At 36.2% G+C, this 19,143-nt stretch overlaps 1 protein-coding gene across 7 annotated transcripts in view; it reads left to right on the top strand.

Moving 5' to 3' along the window:
* Positions 1 to 19,143, top strand: part of CASK (calcium/calmodulin dependent serine protein kinase) — a 202,193-nt gene that overhangs the window by 73,610 nt on the left and 109,440 nt on the right. For all 7 annotated transcript variants that reach the window (XM_030477067.1, XM_030477070.1, XM_030477071.1 and 4 more), the window contains exons 3-5: positions 6,677 to 6,782; positions 11,769 to 11,846; positions 13,110 to 13,182. In XM_030477067.1, the coding sequence (XP_030332927.1) occupies positions 6,677 to 6,782; positions 11,769 to 11,846; positions 13,110 to 13,182 (257 nt within the window). The remainder of the gene's footprint in view (positions 1 to 6,676; positions 6,783 to 11,768; positions 11,847 to 13,109; positions 13,183 to 19,143) is intronic.

Consider the following 19,143-nt stretch of genomic DNA (forward strand, 5'->3'; position numbering starts at 1 on the left):
TGTTGAGAAAGATTAGATTTGAGGGGTTTTTTAATTGTTGTGGATGCTTTGTAAAAAGTTGCTAAGAATTATAATTTAATTAAATGAATGAAATTATTTGGGCTTAATTATCTGCAATAGGCAGCTGTTAATATTCCTTCAGACATTCCTAAACATTTTTATTAGTTCAAGTTGATTCATTACCTAAAATACACCATCTTATTTATGAAGCATTCCTTATTTGTATGCCAATAAAAATTAGGAAATAAGTAAAAAAAGGCAGGGTTTGCTTTCATGGACATGACTATGCAAACTAACTTAAAACGTCTGTTAGATATGTGATTCTGGACAAGTCTGGTGGATATATCAGAAGTCGTGAGAGAAAAGGCAAGGAAAGTGTTTTTTCACACCCAATTTCGTGTTCTACATAGCTGATGGAGTATAAACTGAGGAAGGGAAATTGCCTTTTAAGTCTCCCGAGGCACCAGCTCCAGCTAAAAAGCCATTAACATGTTTATATTTATGTCCAAACACTGAGAAAGAGTAGAGTGGAAAATGGAAGTTATTCAGAATTTAGCGGGCATCTGTAAAGTCTGATTCCGCAAAATGGAGATTTCCATAGGTTTCTGCATGGAATGCAGAATCCATTTCATGCTGAGAAATGGATTCTGGTTGTTGAGTACTAGCTGTAACTGCATTTTGGTTTTCTTTCTTCATGTCATTCTTTTGTTTCCAAATGCTCCAGTAGCATTAAAACAAAAGATACTAACAGGAGATGGAGCGCCTTACAATGTCATTGTAATTATTGATTACCATGGTGTTTTTATCAAGGACCATTCACAAGCTATATGCATGTTTCTCTCTTTTTTTTTTTTTTTTTTTTTAAATGTTTTTGTTAAGGTACAGATTGATATGCAATAAAAAAATTGGTAACAATAGAGACACTTTACAGGGAAAGGTGTGTACTTGTGCTTGTACCTGTGCTTTTTGACATCCTAAGGAGCTCGAAGTGCTGGCTTTCACAGTCTTATTTACTTTCTCCTTCCATGTGCCTTTCCTTTCTTTTAAGCCAGCTTCTGTACTTGAGATTGCTCACTGAGCCATTTCACATGCCAAGACTGCATGATACTGAGCCAGTGGGGAAAAAATAATTTTATTTATTTATTTATTTTTTTTTTTAACAGAGTTAACACTGAAATGGTTTGCTGTGTGGTGTGACAAGCTCCAGGCTGCTGCACAGTGGAACAGAGGGCAAGAATGTGTGTGGGATGAAGGGAGAAACAGCCAGCAGTTAACTCAGCTTGGCTACCACGGAGCTTTAGCCACTCTAAAGTGTGTGGGAGGGGAGGCAGGAAAGCTTTTACTACTTGTTGAGACAAGGAGTAGTTAACTGGTCAGATGTATCTGTGTGATGAGGAGTCAGTCACATATCCCGGGAAGGCATTCAGTGCGGTTTCAATTAAGAGAAAGGGGAATACTCCCTTGTAGCAAGGGGGTGGGCATGTAAAAAGAAATCTTTGGGCAGAAACATTGCTGTGGTTCTGTAGTATAGGAGCTTCATTGCTGATGTCAATGTAAGATGTTCTCACCTCCAGCTGCTCATTCCTATTGCAGTATGTTGGCTGTGCTGAGAGCTTTTATGACTTCCTTGCTATATTATTAGAAGAATAAAGCCTAAGAGTAATTTTCACAGAGGAGCAAGGATGAGCAAATAGAATGGGGACAAGGAGACTTTTTAAGCTAGTATTGCTCTGAAAGTTCACCTGGTTTTGGAAGTGTGACGTCAGGTACAATGTGATCGGTTAAACTGCAGTTTGCTGTTGTGCAGGATGTGTCGTGTGCTTGTTACGTGCTGTCTTGAGGCAAAGGTGTATGGCTGTGTGCTCAACTCAGAGGTAGTCAACTCTTTTGGAGGCCCTTGAAGCATGGTGTTTAGTGCAGTCTTGGCTACTCGGAAATGGAGCAAACCTATATTAAATGTAAGTTACAAGTTTTGAGTCATGGGAGGCTGCAGGGATAGCTTCCATGAGAAGAGGCTTACAGCTGCCCTGTGCCTGGATACAGCTAGTTCCTGACAGCTCCAATGGACCAAAGCTGAACCCCTCAGACATATGTGCGGCACTTCTGGGAAGATATATTTGAGGAAGGGTAGTGAACAGTGGAATGAGGCTTCGGGAGTCTGGAACAAAAAGAGGGGAATACCAAGATCAGGGAAGGAGGTTTGCTGTGGCAGAGCAGATATCCCCTGCAGCCTGTGGAGGACCCATTTTGGAGCAGCAGAAAGTGTGAGAAGGAAGGAGCAGCAGAGAGGATCCACTGTGTGCTGACCCCCACCCCCTGCGTCATTCAGAGTTGGGGTAGAGGAGTCTACAGAGAAGGGAGGAAGTTGAGCATGGGAAAGGATGTTATACCCAAGCTGTGGCTGGAGAACTAATCCTTTAAGGGACTGAACCTGGAGAATCAGAATGTTGTATGTTTAAAAACGTCATATCTTCCATTTTGCTAACTTGATGCCATCCTTCCCCAAAAAAGATGTGGATGCTACAGTCTCTGCGTGTCAGTTTTAAGATGTTAAAATGGCACTATAACCCAGGCTGCTAGATAGCATCTAATTCTTCCATGCTGTAGGATACCAAGAGCATACTTTCAAATATGTTCAGTATGTTTGAGATGTTTTAAAACCTTGGGTATCAGATTTTAAAGGAAATTAGGTGTTTTCCAGTATTGTCAGAGATGTGTAGGGTATTCGTTAGTTAACTCCCATGCAAATTGTAAGTGATGCTCATGTGTTATATTTTATATCAAAGACTAGTATATCTTTCTATACAGTTATTTAGAACATGTACCTTTTTAGTGCTTCCAGCAAGTAATTTTGAGTATAGCTATCCAAACACAAGACTGCATTTTCTGTGTGGGGCAATTATCACAGGGAATTCCCTTTTCCATCTTATACTTTCCCATTTGTTACAGAAGTCTGAACTTTCATGCAATTTCAACAACTTCAGTGACTCTAAATAATTAGCCATGTGTAAAATGGAGACTTGAATGTGTTTCCAGTTACTAAAAACACCTCAAAGTTTTGTGAATAGACTGAAATTCCAGAATATTTATTGGTAACAGTGGTGTAAAATGAGACCTTTTAAATGTTTTTCAAATTATGATGTAAAGTATCAAACTGTGTGCTAAGCAACCTAAATGAAACACCTAATTTTTCTTCCTTTTTCTGCTTCTATAACAATACCTTTCATGCAGTCAGCAGAGAAACTTTTAAGGCTTGCACTTTTAAACCTTGCTCTTCTATTTATTGCTGTTGTCATTAATGTTTCATTTTGAAAGAAGTGCTGACAGAGGAGGCTTTAAAGTATGGACCAGAAAGTAATTTCTTCAGCCATATCAACAAGAGAAACATGAATAAATAAAGTGTTCAAAAAGGATTCCAATGTAAAGTAAAATAGTCCAGCAATTAAAATATGACTGGTTTGTTTAGTTTCTAAGACCTTGTCTTGCCTTAAGGTATGTCCTTTTGGGTAAATTTTGTTTCTTAGCAAAGAAGACCATTCTAAATGAGATACATAGCCATTAATAAATGGTACAAGTCATCACTTGCTGGTTAAAGCCAACTTTTAAAGCCAGCTTACTTTGTTGGCAGATTCTAGAGCTGTCCTGAAGCTCTTTTAGGTGTTTTTAATATGATAGGCTTATTCTGATATGGAGTGTGTGGGATCTTTATTACTACACAACTTGGCTAAAATACTGAGCAGAGGTTTGGAAAACTTAACAGGAGGTAGCAAATAGTTCTTACAATGTTATATTCAGAATGACAAGTTACAGGTATTACAATGGCTCACAAGATAATAGTGGGATTTTTCTTAGGAAATCTTCAGTCACATCCTTGCAGCCAAACATCTCTTTGGTTTTGTGTTGCATTCAGAACTGGAACAGTATCTGTAGGCACCTGGGATTTTACTAAGGAACGTGTGGAGATAAATTTCAATTCAGTCTGGTAAAAGCATTTGATAAAGGATTGAGTACATGGTGATGTCATTTTTTAAGTGAAAACAATTAAATATAAGTGCCGTCTCTGCCTTTTCTCACCCCTTCTCTTTCCGTTTTACTGGTCTTAAATATGACATATTTTGACATTTGGGTCACAGTCCAAATGGACTTCAGACTCCATCATCTCTTTTCTACCCTGTGGCTTTGTTGAATCAATGTGGTATGTACTCATCTGTCTTTCTATACCTAGTTTTCTTCTTCCTTAATAGGTCTACTCTAACAAGTCCCTGCTGTTCTTAAAATAGGACTTTGTTCTTCTCTTGGCTCCAAGACCTCTTAGTCATACAAAACCTTGTTCTGTGACTTCTGTTTGTGTTTTCTTCTGTTTGGAGATTTTGTTTTCCATTTTCCATTTCTCCTTCCTCTGCTGCTGACACTTAGTCTGTGAGCAATTGTTTCACTCATGCAGTATTACACAAAGGAACAAGGTAAATGGCAGCATGTGTTTTCTTCCTCACAGTTCTACTTCTCTTCAAAATATAAATAAGGCCCACAAGAAGTTAATAAAGTAAATGGCCAAAATAAACTATTTTGAACACAATTTTTGCTAGTAAATAAAGCAGACTTTTTCTGTAGTTTTCCATTGGACTTTCACTTTGCTTTCCATCTAAAATAGGTATCAGATACCATGGTGAAGTGTGGTAACATTAAAGCTGTTATACAATAAGAAAAAAAAGCAATGTATTTTCTGAAGCCTGTCATCATTCACAGAATCACAAAGTTTTCTATTCTCTTAAGCTATCCGTTGTTACGCTTACCTGTGATTCCACTTAAGAAAGACTGGATATGTACTTCAGTGAAAGACAAGGAGAAACTCACTACCTAGAAAAGAGGTGGTAATCATTTAGTGTCAAATCAATGCCTAAGTGTGATGGAAGGGAATGTTAGAATGTGGTTTTAGTAGTTACTCTGCATGAAGGTGGTATAAAAACTGATATGCCAGTATTTTGAATAGTGAAAGACATACTGCTGTTTTCTTTCTTGATAGAATTTCATCTCTGTATAAATGACAAATTTTACATTGGTGTCTTTGTTTTAATTTCTTTTGCATCAGCGAAAGACAGTTACTCGCTTTTTGCTGCTCTGTTTGCATTTCCCAAGAGGACATTACGTAATGGTTTTGAAGGGGTTGCTCTGCTCATTTTGCTTTTAGATTATATTTCCAAGGATGTGAGAAAAGTAGCGCATAATGCCACTGTAATATGAAAGTTCTAGTAACAAAATTTGCACTTTCTGAATCTGATTTTTTTTTTCCAAAAATTCAGTTATCTCCAGATTCTGAGCATTTCTGTTGAATTTATAGATGAGTAAGAGAGCAAAAGTCTAGCATAAATGTGAGTAAGCTGTTAAATGCTTCGCATTTTGCTGCTCATATGTTTTAATGTTATTAGTTCATGTTAGAAATGTAGTAAGGCATATATGAAAACAGTGCATTATAAATTTCTATGTAGCACAACAACACAACAGTAACCATTCTCAAACGAAGAAACCATATTTATATTTTCCCGTAAATACATATGTAGGTCATTCTTGAACAAAGAACAACTGTATGGAAAAAGAATAGAAAAATGAAAATGTCTATTTCAGAATTAATGAAGTAATATTTTTCCTCTCTTTTCAAATTATCATCATGGCTATTCATTCAGGATTTTGCTATTTTTTCCAAATATTAGTGGTAAATTAAAAGGAAAAAAAAAGTTTAAGGATGATTAAATAGCAAAAATACCAAATGGTTTAAACAAAGAAGAAAGAAAATTGATTCAGCACTGGTTGATTTTTTGCATTTCTATACTAGCAGAAGGATTGATCTGTGATCAGAAAAAGTAGAGCGTTGTTAAAATCTCTAAAGCTTTGAAACATGTCACAGTGGTTTCTGCTCCTTATTCAGAACTGTTTCTGCTTTTCTCCCTCTTACATAGAGCAGACCTGCAAGCTAATATATGCTGGTTAAAATTTATGCCAGTGTAATTTCATATATTGTGATTAAAAAAAAGAAATCACTATTAAAGAAGTAAACTTCAAGAACTTTAGACATAAGAAAAAATCTTCTTTACTTAGGAGGGTAATCAGATACCGGTATAGGTTTCCTGGACAGGCTGTAGAGCCTCCATTCTTGGAGGTGTTCAAAACCCAACTGAATGTGGTTCTGGGCAATCTGCTGTAGTTAATCTTGCTTTGAGCAGAGGTATCGTCCTAGAGACCTCCAGGTTTTAATAGTTCTGTAGTGAGGTGAAAGAGCCTGTCTTCTATATTTGGAGATAATTTCGCAGTGATGTTGTATGTTTGGGATTAAAATCTTGGTGTAATCTGCATATGTGCGTTAAAGGAACTTATTACTGTACAGTTCTTCAGATTATGACCAAGGAGATCTTTTATGAATAGTTCAAATCAAGAAAACCCATTGTTTTGTGTGTTTATATTTTGAGATCTATGGGAGATTTTAAGTATGAAATGAAGCTCAAATTCTGAAGAGTAATAGTTAAATATCATCTCATCAGTGTTCTTTTCTAATAAACTCTTTAATCTTCATAATTTCAGATGTGTACATCTTTCCTAGCATTGTGTTCTAACTGTTTCTGGTTTTTTTTTAATTCAACAGCTTGAATATATAATTAATATACTACCTGATTATCCTCCACAGATCTGAAGAGAGAAGCCAGTATTTGTCATATGCTGAAGCATCCTCATATTGTTGAACTATTGGAGACGTACAGCTCAGATGGAATGCTTTATATGGTCTTTGAGTTGTAAGTTTCTGTCTTTGATTTTTACCTTTCTTTGTTGTTACTTGCTAAATAAAATCCTAAATGTATGTCTGCTTTCACCTGCTTGTTTTGTGACAGAAGTCTTGAGTGTTATCAAATATTTATTTCTGGCAAGTACAAGTTGTCCCAAATAAAAACAAGTTGTCACAGGGGCTAAGTGGCTGACGTCAGGCTGATTCTTTATGGCATGCTTTCTAAGGGCAGACTTCATGGATGGCTCATTGATGGCTGCTGTGTCCCTAATAGGGTACATGAGAAAGAGTTAAAAATCCACTGATAGTCATCATCTTTGGGTAACTGATTGGGTAATATTCTATTGCAGTTGTGAACTTTTATTTGGTTGTTGTGGTGGGGTTTTTTTTCCAGACTATTGTTTCTTTAGCACTGCTTTTCCTTTTACTAGATAAGAAAAGAAAGCTTATTGGAGTATTTAGGTATTCTTGTGAATCAATATATCTGTTCACATCATATGGAAACAGTCATTTGACTAAAAGATAAGTTTTGGAAGCTTGAATGTAACAGTTTATTTACCATTGGCATATGGAAGGGTGAACAAAACATGAGTTTTCAGCAGTGGACAAGTACTTTTAATAGACAATGAAAAACAAAAGGGAGGGCAGCCCCTAAATTGACACATTCCTTCTTTCAGGGAAAATTATCTGTCCTCCTTCATTTAGGTGTTAGCTGACTGGGAAGGACAAAAACAAACATGCAGAATGCTAATTTGTGCATTTTCCATATTTGATCTTCCTTCTCTTCTGTGTACCTATGAGTTTTTCTGTTTATATTCCCTATATATGCGTTTCTAGTGTGCCTGGGCATGTGTGCTTATACCTCTTTAACTTCTCTGATCTTTCTGCATAATGGTTTCTGATGCATTTGTCCTGCTTATGTTGGAGCAAGCCACATCATGCCAGTGTGTTAGGTCTAATTATCATGTCCGCTAGACCCAAGAATTTGTCTTGAGATGTGCACTTAATAATTCTCATGTCTTAGTTTTGCCATTCAGGTAGAGAAAAATTTAGGCAGTAACAGCAAAACAAATGATGTAAAGCTGAAGACTGTTGCTTGAAAGTCGTTGTCTGTTTTGATGAATTTATAAACTTACGGTTGTATGAAATAACTGTTTTATGCTTTCCTTTCTGTAAGTTTTATTCAATACTTTGGTCTTTATTTTGTAAATCCCAAAGCATGGACCAAGGAACTTTAATTATCCTATTATGAAATAATTATGTACACCTTGGGGAGACATACTATGATAATTAACAAGATTTTGAAATGGAAGAAAGGGTTTGCTTCTATTTTTACCATGCTGGTAGTTCAGAAGTATGAGACAAAAGCAGTAATTATTTTTTAATGACAGGCCTATTATCATTTGTGTTTGTATACATAAAAAGTAAGTCTGAACAATTAGGATTACTACACAAATACTGTACCCGACTTCAGGCTACATGAAAGAAGAAAATATGAGGCTAGATGATGTGAAGGATCATAATTCTTTACCATTTCATAGTTCTTGTCTGCCTTGTACACTACAAAACATTACTCTTTTGTAACAAACACTGAAAGAAAATGAGACAGGAGGAACATCTGTTCTCAACATGTAGCAGGGAACAGAAGAGTTGTGGGCACAATGTGTTATGCTGGAGGGGATGCTTTGGTAAAGAGATTCAACAGAAGACCAGTGTTTGCTGTGGATTAAGACTGCATTGTCTGAGTTTAATTGGGTTAGTGGCATAATAAGAAACTTGTAGTTAGTAGGAAAGCATCTCTGTATTTTAGGTAACTTATTTTCCCGCATACTGCTTTCTGTTCATTATGCTATTATTACAACAAACTTACCTGCTTTGAAACAAAGTTGTCTACAGTAATGAAGTGTATTTTATTAGGGTCTATTTATTCTGAAATGAGAGAAAAAGGGAAGACAGCACAAATCTGCAAGGAGCTATAAGCCCACCTGGTGATGGGGTATTAATGGACCGGCAGGTGCTTTGCATGGAAATGAATGCAGGATGTACAGAATAGCCAAAACTAAAACTTTGTGCTATCAGTTGCACATAGATGATACATAGGTCCACTACTTTTTCCTGAGCTGTAAACTACATGGAGCAGCTGCTACAGTGACCCTGAATATCTGGCCAAATCTATTGTTACAAAAAAGTACAAGTTAAATAAGCAAATGCAGCATATATCTGATAATGAGATTGTACCTCTCAGAAGAAAACACAATCTGTGCACAATTTAGATTTTTATTTTTTTCAATAAACATTTAAAAAATCAAGTCACAATTCTTAGAAGCACTGATGAACGAGAACAGTAGCAATGAAGTTTAACACCAAAAAAAATTGCTATTTTTTTAACCACTATTTATACACAAATGCAAGCAGTGTTTAGAATGGGACTATTATGTCATGTTTTCAGTAGGTTGTCATTAGCCATATGGTAGAAGCAGTTGGTTATAATAGATGAAGTGCATGTGTAGAGTAGGAAGTAGATGCTGTACTGGAAAGTCTTATTCCTAAAGTGGAATTATTATTTTAAAAGTATTTAGATGTTATTACATCATAAATGAGAGAGTATGTGCCTGTGTCAAGTGATTCCCCCCACATGCAGCCCAGCTGCTCTCAAGAAGCATGAGCTGTGTATAGGAAATAAGAGTTTCTGTACTTTTTGGTCTTAATTTTCAGAGGTTACCATGTAGGGCTCCAAAAAAAATTAAATACTGTAATTTTTAATTTAATTTATGGCAGTTTATTTGTAGTAAGTGAAGATGGCAAGTGTATAAAAACTGTCCAAGAGAAGGAGAAAATGCTGTTGTACACAAACCCTTAATCTTTAACCTTTGGGGGTTGGAACTAGATGATCTTAAGGTCCTTTCCAACCCTAACCATTCTATGATTCTATGAACATATATGATACACAAAGCTCAGTAAATTCAGCTACGAGTAACATGCCAAGTCGTCTTCTTTTTTTTTAAAGTAATAACTCAGTTCCCTAAAGTAGTGCTTGCTGATTCTTCATAAATAAATAAAGTTGCAGGCCACATCTTAATAGGTCATCTGCAAATTAAAATTTAGATCTCTTCTGGAGTATGCTGTCTATTCTTCAGAGTGACTGTTAGCCTCAGAACAGATTTCTGCACTGAATATGACTCAGGAGTAAACTTTCTGGGCAGGTTGCAACTTATCATCAGCTTTATGAAGAATAATAGAACGATTTTCAAGGTGCACAGTAGTACTATTCAGAGCTGTATAGAAAGAAACGTTTATCTAAAAGGCCAAGATCCAGCCACAGTTCTGCTAAAATTACAGAAAAAACAATACTAGCGTATGGGAAATTGGGGGACATGGCTCCTAGTGATACCCAAAACAATTCAAATGCGGTGGTGGTTCCTGTTAAGTTCCTGTTCAGAGGCGCTTTAGCTGCCACTTCCAGTGTTGTAAATAACATAAACCGTCCCAGTTTATGTGGCTTCCGTGAGTGCCCTCTACTGGTATCAGGTGAGTCTCTCAAATTCTGAGTGTGTTGTAATTTTACCAACCTTTTTTGTCTTCAGCATGTATATAGTTTACTTTAGTGGATTTTAACTTACCTCTTTTATTTTTATGGTTTTCACTTGCCTAAAGCTGATAGTCTTCACGAAACCTTGAGACTGCCAGATCTATCTCAAATCTTTAATGCTCTTATATCATAGAATCCTAGAACCACAGAGTGGTTTGGGCTGGAAGGGACCTTAAAGATCATCTAGCTCCAATCCCCCTGCCATGGAACACCTTCCACTAGACCAGGTTGCTCAAGGCCCCATCCAACCTGGCCTTGAACACTTCCAGGGTTTTCAGTTTCTGCAAAGTCATCTTTTATGTGGTTGTGATATTGCTGAGTTTTCACTCTGTTAGTGCACTAACAGAGTAAAAAGAGCGCTGAATTTTCTGAGATTTCATAAAACTGAGGCTGACTCTTGTTTTTCCTGCTGAAACCAGGACAAAGTCTCAGCTAGATAAAAGTTTTCAGGTAAATTCAGTATCACTGGAGTGGTATAGGCCCTAATTATACACAAGTTAAAATCTACACTTAAAATAAGGTCTTGAAAAAGTCCTCAAAGTCAGAGATTTAAATATATCTGCCACATTTTTGTGATTTTTCAGATCAACAGAGTTCATCATAATGAAATAAAACTCTCAAACATTACTGCTCACTGTAGCATTAAGCTTTTAATATCAACATAAAAGCTTTAGCTTTTTAATATCAACATAATTTAAACTAATTGAAAAATATTTGCAAAAAAATTCAAGCTGCCACTTACTGTTACAAAAATGTTAAAGACTGTTCTGATTATAAGCAGTTTAATAGAAAAGTTAATGTAACTGACAGTCTTGGCTCAGTGTCTTAGCAACTATTGATACTGCTAAAAATCTCGAGTGCCTCGGATCTTTATTCATCTGTATATTATAAGAAGTCAGAGTGAAATTAGTCTTCTAAAGGGTTCTGCTGCTTCATGAGAATGACGCCTCCTAATTTTTGGTAGTCAAACATACATTTTGTATGTGCTACAGTGCTTGGTGTGGGGCTCTGCTTTCAGTTTTCTTTCCCATCTAGCTGTAATAAATTGTTGGGAGGATGCACTGAAAGGGAGATTGACATGAGGGTGTTTTCCCAGTGAGCTAGCTAAATCCACTTACGTTGTTCTCATTGAACCTGACCCCGTTGCTGCTATATAGTACCATGTATAGTGCAGCACAGTGTACTGTTTTAAGTGAACTGTTTTATGACATGAGGACCATAAAACAGTTAACCTGTGGCAAGCCATATTGTATTAGATTACCTATTAAGTGCTTTTTTAGTTATTAATACATTGTACATGTATCCAGAGTCTTTTATGTAATTGGAGTAAATAGATCTTTTTGAGCCTTTTTACATAATTGATTGTAGTTATCTGTCTTAAGCACTTTTCCCTATTTTTACCTGCAGTATGGATGGAGCAGATCTGTGTTTTGAAATTGTGAAGAGAGCAGATGCTGGATTTGTGTACAGTGAGGCTGTAGCCAGGTATGTATTGTAAATTTAATTAATCACGCAAGACACATAAATGGAAAAGAATGGAATATACTGTACTAGCTAAAAGTTGGAATGCTATAAATAATCCTGTTTCAACAGTCAGAGTGTTTATTACAATAATTAGCATAACAAAGGTAGAATTTTGGAACGTTTTGTCTTTTAGTTGTATATTTGGATGGGATTATTGAATAAAATAGTATTCCACATACAATGATTAATTCTTTGCCTTTTATGGATCCCTCAGACAATGGCATTAGGTGACTTGCCTTACAGGTGTGTATTTTGCTGCTCTTGCTAGATGGAGTCGTCTTTTATATATATATAAATACATATTTGTGGTCGCTTCAACTTTTCACTTATGAGGTGAACTAAAATCAAAGAGTCTGTGATTGCAAAAAGGACAACAAAACCCAATGTCATGGCATGGTAATTGAGCTCAAAGCCCATGAGATTCTCTATTTGCTTTTCTTGACACTTTAGATTTTTTAGCGTCATAGAAACCAGGTTGGAAGAGACACCAAGAGGCCTCTATTTCAACATCCTGCTCAAGGCAGGGTCAACATTGCATTTGGATCATGTTGCTCAAGGCTTTGTCCAGTGGCATCTAGAAAACCTCCAAGGATGGAGATTCCACAGCCTTCGTGGGCAACTTGATCCAGTACATAATTATGTTCCTAGGGAAAGGTGCTTCCATATGACCAGCTGGAACCTCCTGAGGACAAGGATTGCCTCCCTCAGCCCGCTAGTAGTGCTATGCCTGATGCAGCACAGATTGCTGTTGACTTTCTTGGCTTTTTAGTATGGTCAGTAATATGCTAGGGGATCCTTTGGACACAGGGGAGAAAGAAGTTAGTCTGCATCAAGCAAGCCAAGATCTCGGTTCTATCCCTTTCTAAATAAATCAGGCATTAATACTTCCTTTTTTCCTGTCTGTTTTTTGTTACAAAAAACCTGAAGAGTCCTGAGTTCCTTTTCATATGGAGCAGTATTGCTGAGCATTTGAAACCTTTACATAAAGAGAAAATGGAGGTTTTTCTTTTATAATTTTCCTTGGTTTCAGTCAGAATAATCGTTAAACTTTGGATTTTATTATTCATTTTTATAAACACAAACTCCATTCTACTGAACTCTGTATATTTAAGATTAAGTTGATTGATTAGTTTTATATACTTAGACTCCCAAAACTTGGTTTGTTATGTGCATATGGTAGTTTTTCCTGCAGGTTTGTCACGTATAATGTCTTTGTTTTTTCAGTCATTACATGAGACAGATATTGGAAGCTCTACGTTACTGTCATGATAATAATATAATTCACAGGGATGTGAAGGTAAGGGGTTTAAATATTTTTCTTTGGCACAATAGTACAAACTACTGAATTTTAATTTCTGTAATTTAGACGAAGGGAGAAGCTCTAGAAAAGGAAGCTGTATTTGCTAAGTGTGTGTTTACTCCTAATGTGTCATGTAAGATTAAAGCCCACCTCTAATTTCATCAATATAGAACATTTAGGAGGTCTTTATTCACAGATTACATATGCATTTGATTGCAACTTACTTTGAAATTCAGTTTAATTTCCAGTTTTTGAATATTCATATGAAATCTGCTTCAATATTTTTCTTGTTAGAAAAATGTGTGTATAAATTAATTGCATAAATTAAACTGGCATTGGTAGATTAATGGCATCATTTGACAGCATAATGATGGTCTTCATCCAGACTAAGATTTCAGAGAGACGCGCATGCTTAAATGCTACAACTTTGGTAGTATTATCTACTTTTTGCAAGCAGTCTTAAACATTTATTATTATTATTATTATGAAAACTTCTCTAATACAAACAAGTTTGGGAGGAGAAATACAGTGTTTAAGAACAATGTAGGTACATAGTCTTTTTGATCTGGTGAATTTTGTACTTTTTCTATGGATATTTATGGAACTAGCTTATTCCAAAGTAACTGTTATGTAAGTAATTAGGAGTTTTAACCTAAGTGGGTTTGACTCCCTTTAATTTGAATATACATATTCTTTGTTAATATCATTATCTAAGATAGTTATTCCCACTTGTTTCTATGAGAGTTTGCTTTTATCCAGAGTCAAGCACTATAGGAATTAATAAGAATTCTAACAAGCTCTGATGGTGCAGTTTGAGAAGTGAATCTTGGGGTTTAGTGAATAAAGAAGATTGAGAGAGGGTAAGCTGTCTTTCGAACTTCTACAGGCAATCTGTGACAGAAGATACTGTGGTCACTGAACTGATGATTTTAATTCAAGGAGTCATTTGGTTTTGTATACACAGGCATTACAGACCTTTCCCAATCTCTTTTTTCTTTTTTTCTAAAATCAAGAAAATTATTCCATGTAATAGATTGTTCGGGGTTTTGTAAGTTTGATATTTTACAAGTAATTTCTTATAGGAAATTCTAAAAAAAGTCTCTTAATTGATGGTAGAGTTTCTCATTTTGTTCTGTCTTGAAGGTTCTAGATTCCTTTAATTATTCATTTTTGGTACCACTTGAGAATTTCAGGATTAACATCATCTTTATGTGTTGGTGTGTCTTCCTGAAAGCTGCACCTGTTTTTGTCGGACTGTGTTCTTGAACGAAAACAAATTTCAGTTTCAGGGGCCTCTAAGGGAGGCCCATTTTACTGAGTGTAAAATGGGAATTTGTTTTGCAGTTTATCCAGATTCTGAAAACTTTAAAATCACTGGCTTTATTAAATACCATCCTTAGAAAGAAACCTGTTCAATTACATAAGCGAGTAAGACTTTTTTTATGTATTGCTTTAAAGTAGTGTAAACCAACATTTTGGCAAAAGCAGCGTAGAACTACAGCGTTTGGTTGTAGAACATATTAAGCTAACTGCAGTGTCCCAGCTCTAGATGTCACTGTAGACATTGTTTTGAAAGAAAGTAGACCAAATGACCACTTTCCAAATTATCTGAATGAATGAAAGTAAATTAAGCGTAGAATGGTTTGGGTTGGAAGGGACCTTAAAGATTATCTGGTTCTAACCCCCCTGCCACAGGCAGGGACACCTCCCACTAGACTGGGTTGCTCAAAGCCCCATGCAACCGGGTCTTGAAAACTTCCAGGGATGGGCATCCGCAACTTCTTTGAGCAACCTGTTCCAGTGCCTCACCACTCTCATGGTGCAGAATTTCTTCCTTATACTTAATCTAAATCTACCCTATGTCAGTTTAATGCCGTTCCCCCTTGTCCTGTCACCACATGCCCTTGTAAAAAGTCCCTCTCCAGCTTTCTTTTAAGCCCTCCTCAGGAACTGGAAGGCTGCTCTTCTCCAGGCTGAACAAGCCCAACTCTCTCAACCTGTCTTCATAGGAGAGGTGCTCCAGCCCTCTGATCATTTTTGTGGCCCTCTTTTGGCCTTGCTCCAGTAGGTCCATGTCTGTCTTATGTTGGGAGCTCAGAACTGAATGCAGTAGTGCAGGAGGGGTCTTGCCAGAATGAAGTAGAGAGGAAGAATCACCTCCCTTTACCTGCTGGTCACTCTCCTTTTGGTGCATCCCAGCATACATTTGGCTTTCTGGGCTGCAAGCACACACTCCTGGCTCATGTTGAGGTTCTCGTCAACCTGTTAATAAAAATCTGTAATGCTGATATTGTCGTACTACATTTTTTTCCCTCTTAAGCTTTCTGTGAATATTATTTTGACCTGCAAAATGTTTTATCATTATCTGATGCACAGGAAAATTTGCACCTTATAGTCTGTGTAAGAATTAGGTGTCTTTTAGCTAGTTTTGTGCTCCCTTAGCTCTTGACTGACTAGGAGATTTAAACAGGAATACTTAAGTTTGCTGAATTCTGGTGCCAGAAACTTCAACTGAATTCTGTGACAAGATCTACCAAAGCTTCTGGAACACTATGACTGAAGCCTATGATAAATTTCTATATGCCCCAGGTTGACTTCTGATGGCAGAATAAAAACATGAAAGCTTTCACAAGACAGCCTTTAGTTGTCTTAATTTCCTTCACTGCTCTGTGAAACCAGATGTTTCTTGAGCCTCTCTATATCATTTGACCCCCTTCAACATTGTTTAAAGGCTTTATAATCGGTGACAATTGCACCTTTGCTTCACCTTCAGTTAATGTGATCTTGTGTTCATTCAGTAATGCAGCAAGGTAGAAAACTAAGATAGCTGTGCATCAGAAATGTGAATGTCAAGAACTTCTTCCCTTACCACAACATTTATTCCTATTCTGCCATCCTAGTAACATAGGACTCAGATGTTCCTTTTATTCTTACCGAATCTGTCAGAAATATCCAGAAGATGGCTACCAAAAGTAGCAACATTGAAGTGGGATCTTTTCCAATATAAAATGTTATTACACAGTAGTTCGTATACAGAATTATCTTTATGTGAGAGAAAAAAAAAAAAAAAAGGGAAGTGGGAGGAATGTGTGTCTGAAATGAGATGCTTGTCTTTTTCCATAAAACCCTTGCTAGAGTTTTGAGTACCGTTTGTCACTGAAGTCATTTTCTCTTGAGCTGTCAGTATTAGACAGTAATTAAAGTGGTTTCTTAATATGGTTGTTAAAAAGTGATGAGTGGGAGAGAATCTTTGAAACAGGAGAACGAAATAGGAGAAAAATAGCTTATATCTTTCTTCCAAATTTCCACTTTGCTATATTCTGTCCTGCAAAATAGTGTTTCCTCTTACATCACCTTCAGGAATAAGAAAGTAACAAATTGGGTTAACTCTGCATTAAAGTATTTTTTTCTCTTAAAATAAATACAACTGAAGGTAGTTACTTTATATATGACAACATATTTATTACAGCCAATAATGCACGCGTCAAGATTTAATGGGGCTAAAAACAGGTAACCAAAATGTGCTCTGTAGCTGCAATCTTTCTTCAAGAAGGATAAAAAATAATAGTATGCCTCTGCTACTCTTAATTGTGAAGGATACCACTGGTCATTGAACTTTCTTAAGTTCTGTGCTACAGAATTATTTTAATAATTATGATTTCAAAAGCTGAAAGTGGTGGGTTTGTTATAAACAGATGAACTTGAATATTTCCATTTCGTATGGCAGATAATGTGGTGTAGAGTACCTGAAGTATCATTGTGCATTTAGGATAGTCACTTTTGGTCTCCATTCAATATTTTAAGTGGTTATATTCTCCTCATGTGAGAAAAGTTGCTTTGTCTTGTCTTGACAGTTTCACTGAGTTACCTGTTAGTAAGAGGATAGACTAACACTGATCTTGGTGGAAGACGTCTGTGCTAGTTACTTAAAGTAGAATGTGGTTCAGCTCAAGAAATAGAATGTTTAAGCATTGTATAACTCATGAAGCAGGACAGGGTTCTATAAAAAGTGCATTTCTTCAGTGTTTATTGCAGATATTTTCACCTGTTCATTTTTGCAATAACTTCAACTGAATGTTGGGTTTTTTATCAGTAAGACGTTGAGAGGTTTTAGTCAGTCTTCAGTTAGCCTATATTGGGATGCTTATGTAGCATTTTATATAGTTGCAGAACTCCTCCTATAAAAATACCTTTTAATGTAACAGATACAAGAGTAATTTAATCACATCAAGAGCTTTAGTTGCAGGGGTTTTATCTTTAGTTCAGTCCAAATGCTGCAACTTTGTTCTATGATATCCATATAAATTGGGTGTTTCTATATGTTTCTGTGATCAGTAAGATGATTGGTGTGCAACTGGAGTCAGAGCAAGCTTGTTGGCTAAATGTGGGTATCCAGAATTTTTATTACAGGTTTATCTCAGTAGATATGAATGTTTGTTTCCAACATGTGATCATCTAAATAGATGAAACTGCTGGTGGAAAAATATACCGATTCTGCCTTCTTTTTCCAGAGAGTAGGACTGAGCATAACACAGTGTTATGTGGCCTCTACAAATCTCAGTTGGTCCGGGTGACCTGAGACTTGATCTGTTGATAGATTTGCATGTTAATTTATGCACTATACAAAACTTTAATTAACCACATGAATTCTGAGAGCACACTCAGTTACCACTTCTATCATTCATTGCCTAAACTACTTGTAGCTTGGCACTTCAGATTTTGCCAGTAGAGTTCAAGATTCCTATACTTCTGCTTTTAGATGTATCTAGAAACTGATTAAGGCTTGTACATATGTGTTTGTGTGTGTTTGTGTAAGGTTTTATTTAACTACATAAAAAATAACCAGAATATAAGATGTTGTTTAAGACCATCTGCTCTTTCCAATCTTTGAATATCCAAATCAAGAAATTTCTTGCATGTTTCTTTCCTTCTTCTCTTTTCACTTTGGCATGGAACCTGTTTTATGCTCTCTGAGAACAGCCAGTAACCACTGGTGCTTTTTCTGTATTTTCTAGAAGCTATCCTTGCAATCCAACAGCAACTGCTGTGTGAGGATTTTGTAACCTATTAAATTGTTAAAATGTTATTAAGACTGTGAAATCAATAGCAGAGGTAGAATTAAGGTGTCCTATCTGGCCTATCTGGAGCACTTCCTCATTCAGTCTAGACCCCGAAGCTCCCCACCTCTGCTTTTTCTGTAAGTCAAGTCATATGCTAAACACCACGTGGGAATCCTATGAAAGAAGGAATCGCTAAATTCTATTATGGGTAACATTGTATTAAATGAAACACTACATTCCTATGATTTTCTGTCTTTTTCACTTGCAACTTTAAACTTCTGCAAAATACAAAGCAGCTGTCAGATGATATGAAGTATTGGGGTCCCGCCTAGAGAAGACCTAATATTTTGTGTTTACTGGCACTTGGGTCAGTTTAGCGTACCTGTCATGGAACTCAGTAGTGGGGTTGGGAAGACAGAATTGCTCACTGCTATTTTGAAGTTTTGGGTAAGTGGTAGGATTTCTCAGAATATCTAGTATTTCATAACATCTTTTCACTCTGTGAACTCCTCTGGATCTCAGTCGCAAAGACTGTACAAGGGAAAAGTCTGTTATGTAATCTTAAGTGTCTTCTGTAGAAATGATTCAAAGTAACTGAAATCTCTACTTAAGACATCATAACATTCTAACTTCTACAGTTAGAACCCAACCACAAAATCTCCTGTTTTGCACTGCTCTCGTATTGTTAATAATCATTAAATGTTTATCATTGAATATATTTTGTATACCTGTAAATAATAAGCATTTATGCCTTCCTAATTAAACTGTAGAATTGATCTCACAAGATTAGACTAGGATTATTGAAATTCCCCATATAAAAAAAAAAAAAGGAATCAATCTTCTGTCTAAATACTCATGAACAAAAAATACATGTTAATCTTGAATGTATTTTGTAGGT

Source organism: Strigops habroptila, chromosome 2 (assembly GCF_004027225.2).
Source record: "Strigops habroptila isolate Jane chromosome 2, bStrHab1.2.pri, whole genome shotgun sequence".
NCBI classification, from domain to species: domain Eukaryota; kingdom Metazoa; phylum Chordata; class Aves; order Psittaciformes; family Psittacidae; genus Strigops; species Strigops habroptila.